The 14,083-nt window shown below is 45.4% G+C and overlaps 1 protein-coding gene across 1 annotated transcript in view; it reads right to left on the bottom strand.

Moving 5' to 3' along the window:
* SH3RF2 (SH3 domain containing ring finger 2) overlaps positions 1 to 14,083 on the bottom strand; it is a gene marked incomplete at its 3' end in the record, with an annotated part of 125,974 nt that overhangs the window by 40,376 nt on the left and 71,515 nt on the right. The window contains exon 5 of the mRNA XM_079917148.1: positions 13,591 to 13,911. Within this exon, the coding sequence (XP_079773274.1) occupies positions 13,591 to 13,911 (321 nt within the window). The remainder of the gene's footprint in view (positions 1 to 13,590; positions 13,912 to 14,083) is intronic.

Below are 14,083 nucleotides of genomic sequence, written 5' to 3'. Positions count from 1 at the left end.
TTTGCATTTTAAAGGAAGAGAGAGAGAGAGAGAGAGAGAGAGAGCGCGCGAGCAAGGTTTCACCTAGGGGTTGGCAAACTTTTCCTGTAAAGGATCAGACAGTAAGTATTTTAGGCTTTGTGGAACATACAGTCTTTTTGAAAGTCCTGAGCTCTGCTGTGTGGTGTGAAAACGGCCGTGGACAATACGGAAAGAATGAGTGTGGCCGTGTGACAGCAAGACTTTATTTTTGGATGCTGAAAATGGAATTTTTACATGTCATGGAGTATTCTTCTTTTGATTCCCCCCTACCCTCCAACCAATTAGACCTGTAAAAACCTTCTTAGCTTTGTACCATACAAAACGAGGCTGAGGGCCACATCTAGCTGGTGGGCTGTAGTTTGCCATTCCTATTGTAGCACCTCCCCAGCAAATAAATGAATAGTGGATAATTTCCAGGTGCCAATAGCAGAAATAGTTTGCAGTGCATAGCCCTTCCCCTGGTGACTGCTTTCTCTATTTGCATAGAGAGGTGAGGGCCCAGCAAGGGCCTAATCCCAGGCATAGGGAATATGACTTTGAACATCAAGGGTAGACATTCTCCAATCTCATTCATGTCCTACCCACTTGAAATGGATGCAAGAGAATGATTAAAATCGTGAATGCTCTCTATGACCTGGTACATGCTGCTTCAAATATATTTAGGGTTGGTCTCCCCAGTGCTTGCCCAGAACTTGGCACATGGCAGGGAATCAGTAAGTCTTTATTGAATGAATGGTTGGCTGGCACGTGGTGGGCACGCTGTGTTAGTGAACAGGACCGTGAAGGCAAGGAGCCTTCCCTAATCAGTGCCAGCACAGATCAAGGTCAAGGCCAAGGTGGAGCACAAGAGCTCACTTAGGCAGCTTGAACTAAGCCCAGCAGGAGGGAAGGATCTGTTCCCATTTCTGACTCTACCCTCTCTGTCCTCAGGGTTGCCCTAGACTCAGCCATGAGAAAGCACGTTTCCCTAGCTGAAGTGTCTGGAAACAGACGAACTGGTGTTTGCAATGTTCTTTACACGTGTAAGCAGGTTTTGTTATGCATCTAGTTGTGCAATTTTCCACCAGGGCTGGATTATTTTGGAGTGGGAAGAGAGGGAGAAGGATAGATATTGCATCTTCCAAAGCTTGTACTTTGAAAATACAGCAAACATTTTTTTCTATGAAAAGAAATGGCCCATTTCCTCAGAAGTTTCTCTTTCCTTTTCTTTTTTGAGAACAGTTTAATCATCAAAAATAAAATTCCTCAAGCATTAACAAAGGGTTGTGATACCTTGTTTCTCCATGAGAACAATGTGTTAAGAACAGGCTCCTTGTGCCCTCTGTAGGAACCCTCACCTATGGAGAAGACTTGATTTTCAGCTAGGCCCCGAGAAAGCATGAAAGCAGCTAATTTGCCGAACAAAGCGGGATGTACCCCTAGTCCAGTGTAGACCCCAGAAAACGCCAGCTAGGATGATACAGAATCACTGAATCTTGGATTATGGGTCTGTACAAGGATGGCAAACACCTGGAACACCTGCCTCCTTTTCCTATTCCTGGGCCCATGATGGACATTGCTAATCAATCCCATCATTCCTTCCCACTAAGCCTGGTTGCTGCCCTCGAATTGCTCTTAAACTCTCACTGTGAATGATCAAGTAGGCATATGAGAAGCCCTACTCCTGCCACCTGGGTGGGGAAAGAGCATGGGCTTGGAAGAGAGTCAGACCTGGGTTCTGACCCAAATCCTGAAATGTACTTGCTGAGTAACACTGAGCTAGTTACTTAGCCTCTCTGGGTCACAGTTCCTCCATCTAACATGGAAATAATAATATCTATTCACAGAACTCACAGAGGCTGGTCTATATGTAAGACCCTGGCACTGGGCCTGGCACCTGCTACCCACGCCACAAAATTAGCTCCTTTCCCTCTGAGCTGAGCAGAGTGGAAAGTGGACCTGTTCCAACAATCCAGTGAATATATAGGTCCCTTCAGCCTCTCCATCCCTGTGCACATGAGTCTGTTTGCACATTTCCAGTGATGACACTGGCAAGTCTACCCATCCCACCTACGGAAAGTTCCAGTTTTTCTCCAAAGCCCTTATATTCTTGGCATGTGCTTGGGAAGAAGGGTCTGATATTCAGAAAGGGCATTTGCCTCGCACAGACCTTATGTCAGCTGCCGTTTATTCTACATGTATTGTACGCCAGGCCCTGTGCTATCTCCCGCACATAAGTGGCCCCCAGTTGGGGCTAATTTTGACCCTGGGGGACATTTGAGAAGGTCTGAAGATATGTTTTGTTGCCACAACCAGGTGGTGGGTGCTCCTGTCGTCTAGTAGGTAGAGGCCAGGGATGCTGCTAAACACCCTACCGTGCATAGGACAGTATCCACAACAAAGAGTTATCTGGCCCCAGATGTCAGCAGTACTGAGGTTGACAAAGCCTTCTCTATGTGAATATCTCATTCACTTTCCTAACAGGTCTGTGTGAAAGGTGCTATTACTGGGTCCTTGCAAATTTGAGCCACGTGGACAAGGTCCCTGTGCCATTGAGGAATGTCCATGTCTCCTGTACTACCCTTCTCTATACTACCTTCCTTGTCCCTGACTGTTGCCCTGTACACCTCTTTTCTCTTTCTCTTGCCCTTCTATTTTATTTTTCCTCTCCTATTTTTCCTTCATGCTGAATTCTGTGAGTGTGTGTGTGTGTGTGTGTGTTAAGGGCCCCAGTGGCCTTGCATATCAGTTACCCTTGCTCCTGGCTCCCAGGGCTAAAGAGTCTGTGTTAAAATGTCTGCGGTGCAGGCCAGGCCGCTCCCTTTTTCAACCTGGCAGGGCTGGGGCCCCTGAGTGGCTCACCTGCCGGGATTAATTGGGCAGAATGATGATGTAAAGTTTAACTTCTTGTTGAAGAAATGCTGAATCAAAGAAGCAAGCTGGGTTAATTACCAAACTTGATTTGGTCACCAGAACAAGAATGGTTTTTCCCCAGAGTACCTCAGGGAGCTTGGGCAGGGCGGGGATCTGTGCACTGCAGACCTCATGGTGCTCCAGGAGCACTGCCGTTTTCTGGCGTTAACTTCAGTATAAAGTGAACTGGGCTGCTGGGGCTGAGGAGAGGGTCTCGCTTCACCACCTTCTTTCCCCAGGCTGACTTCCTTTATCCGTCAGGTCTCTCTCTACCTGAAGGTCACTTCCTGCAGGTAGGCTTCCCTGACCACCCTCAGACTCTCTTCATTCCCCATCCTTCAACCTTACAGAACTTTGCACACTTACAATCTTGTATCAGGTATTTATAATACTTTGTTTAGTATTTGTCTTCCCTGCTGGTCTGGAGATTCCACGAGCTTAGGAACCAGGTCTGCCTGGTCCACTGTATTGCCTGTGCCTGGAGCATTGGGGGCACCTGACAACTCTTTGTTGGCTGCTTCACTGGTGGGCTGTGAGGGGCTTGGGCAACTAGACCAGATGAGGATGTGGCTTACAGAAAAAGCTGAAAGGTGCCAAAAAAAAGATGGTGGAAACACGGCCCTGCCTCAGTCTCCACCCTGGTCTCCTCCTTTGTCCAAAGTCTTTTTTCATGGCTTCCCTCCTGCGGGTTCCCCTTGGGATTATAGCTGAGGGTCTGAGCTGAGCAAATACAGTTACCCCAAGGGGCCGCAAGATACAAGCCCAAAGCCATACTCCTTCCCTACTTCCAGAATTGCCACTGCTTAACAAGGAAGCACGGGGACTTTTGGAAGCCTCTGCACTCCAGGCAGGCTCTGAAGGAGCATCCTTCTGAAGCGTGCTGCTGGCGGACGGCATTCTTAGCAAGGCCTGTTTGCACAGGCCAGCCCTGGGGCATGGGCATGGGGGCAGGTCATAGCTTCCTGAGCCGACCCAACATTAATCATACAGTGAACATTTACCGAGCCATTTACCACTGCCAAAACCTGGCCATTATCTCATGTACATGCATCACCTCGTTTTATCCTCACAGCGATCTTAAGAGGTTTAAAAAAACCCAAAAATCACCACATCACTTTCATTTTACAGATGGAAGAACAGAGGTCCAGAGAGATTAAGTAACTTGCCCAATGTTATATTGCTCAGTAAGAGGCAGAGTGAGAGCTGGCTGACCCCCAAAGCCCTTATTTTTATCTTCTTACTATACTGTTTCTCCCTAAAGTGCCAAGAAGCTCTTTGTTTAAAAGCTCCTAGAGGAGATCTCTACCTGACACCTATTGGGGCTGAGAAAGCTTTGCAGTAGCCAGAAAGGAAGGAGAACTCTTGTGTGAAAGTGTGCTTGAGAAAAGACCAGAGGAATCCCAACCAGGACCATCATTAACTAAATAATAGGAGCTGTTCTTCCTGGTGTCACTTACCTTCAGAGTGTGCTATTCGCTAACTGAGCAACATAATACTCTGCCAGGTCTGTTTTATTACTCCACCTAGAAAATGAGAAAACTGGGACCTAGAGAGGCAAAATGGCTCCCCCCGGTCATGCTGCTGATGGAAGGGAGCATTCGGATCAGATTCTTAGGCCTAACTGGCGACATCATGGCACATCAGGTGGTGGTGGCACCTGTCTTGTACTAACGATCACTCTTGCAGCCTGGGACCACATGGTTCACGGATGAGGCATTAAATGATGCAGTAAAAGGACTCTTAGTTTGGTCTTAAACCACATTTAGTTGATTTGATTTTGGAGGAAGACGTTGACTCTGTTACGGAATTACCTTTTCCTGCCAATTTTCTCACATATAAAATGAGACAAGATCACCCCCGTGTTGGCCAGGAGTTGTGAAAAATATACCTTAGGGAATTCAGTTTGGAAGGGTCACCTGGATCTTGGAAGATGTCTGGCTCAATGCCCGGTTTAAGCCAGGGGTTCTCCCCTATCACACCAATGATGATATATTCTAAACACTCTGCTTGGAGGCAAGCAGGTAAGAGCAATGGCAGCAGCTTACTGAGTTATGGCTAATCCCTGAAAAGACCTCGCATGGAAGGACCTACCCATTTTGCAGATGAGGATGCTGAGGCTCAATGGGGTAAGGTACTTAGTTCACTGTCACTTAGTTATTAGGTAGCAAAGCCGTGGCGTGAAGCTTAGCCTGACTCAGAGCCCTTCTGTTTATATTAAGCTGCCTTCCTCTACAGGGAAAAATAAAAACCACCCCAAAATCCAACAGCAGCATGCACAGGCTCCTTCAGCATTTTCAGTGCTTAGTTTCTAACAGTCTATGTGATGGGAGAGATTTCTCCCTGTTCCTCATGAAATCCTTCATGTGCTGATTTATATTCCTTTCCTCTTCCAGACACGGGAACACAAAACCAGTCTATAAACCCATGTTTGGAAAAATAAAGTCAACTCCTATTCCCACAGCAACACTGAAGCCCTTTCTTCTCCAGGCTGAAGAAACCTGGTCTTTTCCTCCTGGTCTTAGCCCAGCTGTGGGAACCAGTCCTCAGGAGGGGCAGAAGGGTGAACACACGGCTGAAGGGGCCAGGATGAGGAGGCCGGCCTGAGGGCAGTGATAAGGATGTAAACAAGCAGACTGGCACAGGCAGGCAGGGGAGATTAGCCCAGCTGGCAGTGGCCAGTGGAAAAAGGAGTAGCAGTTCAATGATGGCAAACATGCCAGGAGAGAAGGTGGTGAGAAATGAGTCCTGTCTTTGAACTAGGGAAACGCCCGGGAACAAACAAGGAAGAGAGAGAGAGAAACACGGGGCGGGTGGGGAGAGAATAGATGTATGGTGGTTAAGACATGAACTTTGGATTCCCCAGTATATGCTGAGGGCCTATGTTATGAAAGTTTGGAGATCATTGTGAAATAATTTAGTTAAAACTCACAGTATAGGATCTTACACATCATCAACTCTTAGAAGGTAGTAGTCAATCTTACAGAAGCATTGCAGCTTAAAAAAATTCAGGAGGGGGACTTCCCTGGTGGCGCAGTGGTTAAAACTCCACACTCCCAGTGCAGGGGGCCTGGGTTCGATCCCAGGCCAGGGAACTAGATCCCACATGCATGCAGCAACTAAGAGTTTGCATGCCACAACTAAGGAGCCCACAAGCTGCAACTAAAGGAGCCTGCCTGCCACAACTAAGACCTGACACAACCAACCAACCAAATAAATAAATAAATATTAAAAAAAAAAATTCAGGAGGGATGATAGATTTGGAATGTCACCATTTTGCAGCCCCGAATAAATGGTCATGAATGGTTCCTCATGAATGGTAGAGAGGAATGTGTTAACATTGCATAGGCTCAACCAGTACCACCCAGAATGTGGAAAATTCAACAGGAGAAGTGACTTGGCTTTTTTTACATGTCCATGGCAAAGGACGAGAGAGAGAGACAGACAGAGAGAGAGAGTCAGAGACAGAGAGACAGAGAGACAGAGAGAGAAAGCAAAAGCAAGAGGACCTGTAGAATAAAAGAAATCTAATAGACATATCAACCCAATGCAAGGTGTTTACCTCATTTAGATGTCATTTAAACAAAACATCTTGTAAAAAACTTATAAGGCAAATATGGACATTTGAGCACTAAACATTTAATGTTTTTAAGAAATTATTTTCCATTTTCTAGTGTGTGATAATGGGATCACTCTTATGTTAAACTCTTGGAAGAAAATACTCCCTGAAATTTTTAAAGAGATACTGAGATGTGTATGGATGAAATGATATTATGTCTGAGCTTTGCTTTAAAATAACTCAGTTAGGAGCAGGTTCATGAGCGGGGGTGGGTATAACTGAAATAAGATAGGCCTGTGAGTGGATAATTGCTGAGACTGGGTGATATGTACCGGAGGGTTCACTGTGCTCTTCCCTTAACATTTATATGTGTTTGAAATTTTCTCTTACAAAAAAGTTCAAAAAACCTGGAGGAGAGTGCTTGAAGAGAAATCTAGCAACTGACTACTAAGCAATTTTGACTGCTAACATTTTTAATAATAACAAAAATAATAAAAATGGGAGCCAAGCACTTTACACCCACTTTACATCTTTGATATTCCCGACAGCCTTGTGAGGCAGGGGTTATTCCTGCTTTTTTGATGGAAACTGAAGCTTAGAGTGGCTATGGACTTGTCAGAAGTCTCACTGCTGAGACGGGGGAGAGGTGTCTGGGTCTAAGGCTGGAGTGGTTTCCCCTGGACATAACACTGCTTCTCTAGGTGGCTCCTGACAGCTCTTTACCCAGGGGATCTGGCAGAGCAGAGGGCAGCAGAGGCCCTCTGGTTCTACCCTGTGTCATTTTTTTTTTTTGCTTTCAGATGTCAGCCAGGGAACTCCTGCTAAGACATTAACTGATAATGTATGAGAACAGTCTAAGGGGCTGTCTCCACCCAAGAGGTATGTTCTTGAAAATTTAATAAACATATTTCAAGCACCTGTTGGGTCCCATAGAAGGTACTTTGGGACAGATAATGATGACATGGAACAGAACAGTTTGAGGGGACAGGTGTTCATTTAGTGGAGCCTCCCCACTTTACACTCACGACTCTTTGGGGCCAATCCGGCCAGTTCAAGAGAGCTCTGACAGCTTCACTTGTGAGCAGGGGTTTGTTGCGTGAAAATCGTAAAGATAAAGATTTATATTGGAAGATAATCAAAATAAGAATATAAGCATAGGGGAAGTTTATGTCTGTAAATTACCTTAGAAGGAGGATTAGCTAAGAATCTTAAACATACATTAGCACTGACACTGTGTCCAAAGGAAAAAAAAATTATCTTACTACTCAGTAAAAACCATCTCTCATGGCCGTCCTGAGTACCCTAAAGTTGGGTTGGGAGATTTCTGCGAAAGATGGAGACAAAGGGACACAGGAGATCTGGACTTATAGTTGAAGCTCCTAGAAATTACTTTCTTCAGAATATTTTGAATATTGGATCGAAAGGAGAGTCAGCTTTACAGACCTCAGAATTCCCTAAGGCACATGACAGCTCATCTTCCCAGGAGCCCAGGAAAGATGCTTGGACTTGCAATTATCATCCTGGGATGGGATGGAGGAGGCCTGGGGGAGGGAATCACATCATAAGGAATGATTTCAGTGGCCTGTCTTTCCCCTCTCTATCTTACCTCTTTTATTTTCTGGGTAATCAGAAGAGGGGAAAGGGATTGGTAGTTATTTAAGTAAATCAGAGGCCTCTGTCTTTGTTTTTGATTCTTGAGGCAAAATATTTTATTAGAAAACTTTATTGGGGCTTTGGAAAGTCAACAGCAACATAAATGAATAAAACACCACCCCTGCCCCTAACAAGTTTTCAATCTAGTAAGCCTGGTGATAAGATACATATGGGATGCTTATAGTATTAAGAACACAAGTGTAAACAATGTGATGTGAACACAGGGGAAAGATATTAATTCGGCAGAAGAGGGGTGGCAGAAGTTTCCTTGAAGAAATGGTATACCTACAGGGCTTGGGGTATGCATGTGACTGTGACAGGCAAATGAACCAAAAATAAATTCCAGGAGGAACAGCATTTATTTGTTCCACAAACGTTTGTTCATTGCCCAGAGTAATGCAGGCACTATGCCGGGTACAAGGACAAAAAGCCAAGAGGTGGCCTAGTATACACTAGGCTTACAAATGTTGAGTAGGTCACTGCAACTTTTGTGTATGCCTGTGGCGGGGGACATGGTGGGAGGCTGGAAGGCTACCGTCAGATCAGGGAGGGTTTAGAATGCCTTCACTCATTTAGGAGAGAAGGCACAGGTCTGGCCCCCAATCCTGGGTCTGTTTCTAGCTTTCAGACTTTGGGCAAGTTATCTAATTTTTCTGTCCCAAACCTTTTCTGCTTGGTAAAATGGGCATATGAACACCTACTCTGAAGAGCTGTGAGAATAGTCATAATGTGTGTAAATCATCTCATATTGAGAGTTGCTGACTTTTAGTGGGCACTTAGTTAATGGCAGGTATTGCCGCTTCTGAAGACTGTAGGGAACCATTGGTGGTCTGGGGAGGAGAAGCCGACAAACGGATTTGGATTTTCCAGAGTATGGAGGCTATGATTGGGAGAATGGGTAGGGGTGAGGGGGTCGGCAGGGTGAGGGGTTGAGATTGAGCAAGGTTCTGGGAGACCAGGAAGAGACTGAAGCAGTGATGGGGACCAAAACTAAGGCAGTGGGATGAGATGAATAGAAACAATTGCGATTTAGGTGGCAAACTGAACTTGCTGATGAACTGGATGTAGAAGGTGAGGGAAAGAGAGAACTCTGGAATGACGACGGGCTTTCTATATAGCTGCATTGCAGTTGCACTCACCTGGGCCTGTGATACAGGGGAAGGGGCAAGCTGAAGGAGGGGGCTGGAGGGATTGGCAGTGGCGGGAGGGGGAAGGGAGGAAGAGGCTGAGTTCCCTGGGCAGGGAGGGTGCGTAGACTGGGGGAGCAGAATGTCTTAGGAAGGCTAGAGTTACAGCAAACAAGAGCACCTCATGGTGCTGTGAGTGGGGAGATGGGACAAACCGACTCCACATCCTGAAGAAGTCAGTTTTGGAATCTCCAGGGTGGACCTGGCACTGTGGCTTCCCTTAAGAGGTATTACTGACGGACTTCTTTCTAACTCGTGTCCCATGCAGTTGACTTTCCTTCTCCTTCGAAGGCATCGCCGTCCTCAGTGCAGACCTAGAGTTAATCTCCAGGACTCCCCCAAAGGCCAACTACATTGGTTCCCACGCCCCTTCTTAACCTCCTCCAGTGCAGTTTCCCACGGAACCTACTCAGAGTCTTCAGGTCTAATCCTGAATTATTTTCAAGCACAATTGTATTTAGTCCAAAGTTTACCCTTAAGGTCACTTCCTGACGTTCCAGCCAGATGTGTCAGGTGGTTTCCCAAGGGTGGGAGGACACAATGACAACAGGAAAACAGAATTCCTTGCTTCAGCTTCTCTCTGTGAGAAGGTAGGAACTGCTACCCTTTGGTGTTTAAGAGGTGAAGGGTAATCCTCCTCTTCATTGTTTCTTTAGAGGTGTTTTCAGAAAACCTACTCCTTGATCCTCCAAGCCCCCTCCGTTTAGTTGGTGGGGACTGAACATTCTTTAAAGAGGCTTTTCCCTAAAAAATTTTCCTGGACTTTTTACACGTCAGTCACAGAAGGACCAATGTTCAAATATTCAAATATCCCTCTCTCAGGGAACAGGACTGAAGCTAACAAATGCCCTCTTCTCTGCTTCCGTAGCACTTCCTACATGTTCTAATTATGCATGTATTTACTCTGGATTGGTGCTCTCTAAACTGCATTGTGTCCCATCTCCATGGTTTTTGCCATATCCACATATCACTTGTACCTTTATTAACTCACTGTTCTTTAAAAAAAAGCTTAAACATGTTAATAAAGTATTAAAAATTTTTCATAGACTTCTGTGAACAAGAACTGGTATCACTTGTAAGATATGGAGGATAACCATCCGACAACATGATGAAAACATACAGTGTTATGAAATTCAGAGATGGGCAGTTGCTTGCCCGAAGCTCTGAGCCTGATGCCTGGTTCTCGCTTCCTGACAGAGGGAGATTAGCAAAACCTGATAGAGGATGTTAAAGACAGACTAGCACCAAACTAAGACTTTCTGATATCACCAAGAGGCTTGGGGAAAGTTGGAAAGGAAGTAACTTTCTCTGTCGACAGTTCTGTGTTGTAAAATTCCAAGTATCTTCACCGCCTAAGTCAGTGTGGGAGCCATCAGGGTGCTCATCTCATTTTAGGAAGCCCTAACTCCACCATAGTCAGTCATTTATTTTCTGTATCCCTGCTAGACTGTGAGTTCCTTGGGGGCAAGACTTACTCCTGGTGCCTTCAGTACTGTGCACAATGCTTGGACACGGTAGTTCATAAAGGAACAAAGTGATAGTAAATGAAAACCTTCTAGAGGTGCAGAAGACTTAGGGCAAATTCTTTACTGAGGGGTGGGCAGGGAAGAGAATGCTGGAAGGCCTTGGAGTCAAGTGAAGATGTGCAAGAAAAGGGAGGCTACAGACATTCAAGATAAACTACATTGATGTAACGGTGTTGCCTGATGACGTCTCTGTTAATGGCGAAGCATAGTGACAAGAGCTTATGGGCCAGAATCACACAATTCTACGGTCAGAACAGACTCTCACTGTTCACTAATTCTAGGAACGGTGGCCCAACCATTTTTCTTTGGGGGTCTTAATTACGTCACTGTAAAGTGGTGAGAGTACCTCACCTACAAAGGCTCTTACCATATTTTAGGATGGAGCGCAGGACTCAGGACACTGGCAACAAAGAAAGAATTCCTTCCTCCCTCCCTTCCTCTCTCCCTCCCTCCCTTCCTTCCTTCCTTTTCTACCTATCAATTCTTTTACTTTCAATAAATGTTTGAGATTATTATTGCTGTTCTTGATGTTTTGGTAGTAGAATCCCCAGGACTCAGTCTGGTAATTAGTACATTGTAAGCACTCAACAGATGTCTACTGGTTGAAAGAATTACACTTACCTGTGATCTTTCTATAGGAAACAATTCCTCCTCCAGTCTTCCCTGTCTATGTATACGTCACCACCATCTGCCCAGATGTTTAAGCCAAATGTCTTGATTCCTTGATTTACTGACCACCTACTAGGGACTATGTACTATGAAAGGTGTTGGGATGGGGAAGGAGGGGAAGTTTGATAAGCTAGACCCAACCACAGCTCTCAAGGATGTTAGAGAAAAAGGAAGCAGGAGATCTTGTCATTTGCTCAACTTTCCACTCATCTTTAGATGTAGCTCATAAGTGGGGCATTTTAAGAGTGTGTTTTTGACAACATCTGGGCAAACATGTAGAAATATTTATAATCCACCACCATGTGAATTGAGAAAAGGCTATCAGTACTGTGCAGTGGTTCCCTGGGGATAGGGTATGCCAATGCCACACTTTGGAATTCTCACCATTTGTGAACATTAGGAAGGAATACTACTTGTTTCGAATCCTACTAGGATTCTCTGCTTTGGTCCAGCCTCTCTGTTGATGAGGTAAATGACCAGGGAGAAGAATGAAAAAGGCACCGGGAAAGTGACTCTTGGTTAAATCCTTTGGGAAGCCAACTTATAGCTGAGTGAGCTAGCCTAGATCTACTGAGTGTGGGCTGTACTTCGTATACCTATGTCTGTATATTTAGAAAGAATGGTTTCAGAAAAATTCTGCTAGTCTTTCGCTTAACTGTGAGTCACTGGGCTCCCATGTTGGAGCATGTATGTGTGTGTATATGTGTGTACGGGGTGTAGAACTTGGGGCACAAAGTGTGTATGTACTTGTAAAAAAGTGTTTGGAGTGTGTGTGGGTAGGAAGGGAAGGGAATTTCACAGTTTTTTAATGCAAGGAGAGTGTATAGGGAGGGGAGAGTGTAATTGTGTGTGAGTGTGTATGTAGTGCAAGTGGCGGGCAGAATGACGTCAACAGCCAGCCTCCTAGAGATGCAGACAGTGGTATAAGGTCTGAAGTGCTGTAGCAGGTGATTGTTTTCCTTTTAGACCAGCACACAGGTCTTTGAGGAACCCTTGACTTTCTTCTCCTCCTTGTCTTGTTAAAAAGGGATTAGAGTCCAATTAAGTCATTTAATCCCAAGGTAGAGATTCATGTTTAAAAACAAGATTTACAGCTTAATAAAAATTACATCAGTGCAAGTTGAGGTTTGTCTTTTCGAGTTGTCACCTGCATGCTTCCAAAGAGTGTTTATAGCAGAATACCTGACATGCAATTCTTAATTACTTTGCCTTGTACCTCTGGTCCTTCATCTTTTAAAGCATCCTTCAACCTAAATAGCCTCATGCTGTTAGAAGTAGTTCTGCTTCTGGATTGCCAGGACGGCCCCTTGGCTTATCTCCCTTCACTTGGCAACTCAGTGGCCAGGCTTAATAATAACAGCAGTTGTATTAATAACAATAGTATTAAGAGCTAATGCTTATTGGGTACTCAGTATGTGCCAGGCATTGTGCTAAGCACTTTACGTACATAATCTCATTAAATGCTCCATATGAAAACCACCAGGGCTGGCTTCCAGGGTATGTGACATGTGTAGTCACACAGGGCTCTGTGCTCAGAAGGGCCCTTCACTTGGTCTGATGCTCTGCTGTTGCCATCTTGAAATTCTTAATCATTTTTGACCTGCATTTTCATTTTTCACTGGGCCTTGCAAAGTATATAGCTAGTCCTGAAAACACCCAATAACCCATAGTTTCTTTTTCTTCCCTGTCACGTGATGCCTGATACATTACTGGAGGATGGAACAGTGAAGGTTAAACTGTGATCCCAGGAAACAGATGTCATTATCTCCTTGGAGGGAAGTTCTCTAAGGGACAGGAACCATGCCATGGCTCTTAGCAAGGGAAAGCAAACCCCCCTCCTCTAAACCTCAGTTTTCTCATCTGTAAAATGGGGGTAACAATAGCAATAATAGTAATACCTAGCTCACAGGCTGTTTCAAGGATGAAATGAGATCATGTATAGACGGTTCTGACACATAATGATATTAGTTGTTATTAATGCATTATGGGGGCTTAGCAGGTACTAAAGATCCAATATTGCTTGTGACACGGTGTGCGTCACTTGCCCGACTCCAAGATGCCCTTATCCCAGGGGTTTGTTCCCTACCTGCCCCACAGAGCTGGGAGGAGCATCCGCTTTCTCCATGTGCTGAGTGATCACAGAGGGGTTGCTGGAGCTGATGAGCACTGGGGTGCTGATCTCCACCATACGGTGCCCCGAGGGAGAGTGCACCATCCTGTTGAGGGTGTTCAAGGCCGTCATGATGGAGAACTGCCCGGGCCCCTTCCTCCTGGACCCCGGGCCCCTTCGGAGTGTGGGTGCGTTGGTCGCCTTGCCTCTGGAGGATGACACCAGGGACATGCCTTTTGTGTGGGATGACTGATGGCCTTTGTTCTTCTGTAGGAGGTGTCTTGCAGTGAGGTTTGGCTGAAAAGGCAAAAGGTCTGATGAGAATTTAGGCATCCTGATCTCATGTGAGCGGCTGTGTCTTACCCAGGCTAGTCTGAAGTCGGCTCAGATGCCACCGCCTCAGTTGTCATTCCTTGGTCAGCTTCCACCTGTTCTCAGTATATCCCAATTCCTTTACTATATCCATCAA

This window comes from Stenella coeruleoalba, assembly GCF_951394435.1.
Source record: "Stenella coeruleoalba genome assembly, chromosome: 3".
In the NCBI taxonomy this organism is placed as follows: Eukaryota; Metazoa; Chordata; class Mammalia; order Artiodactyla; family Delphinidae; genus Stenella; species Stenella coeruleoalba.
Note: the sequence above shows the minus strand (reverse complement) of the source record. Positions and strands in the feature narration are given on the sequence as shown.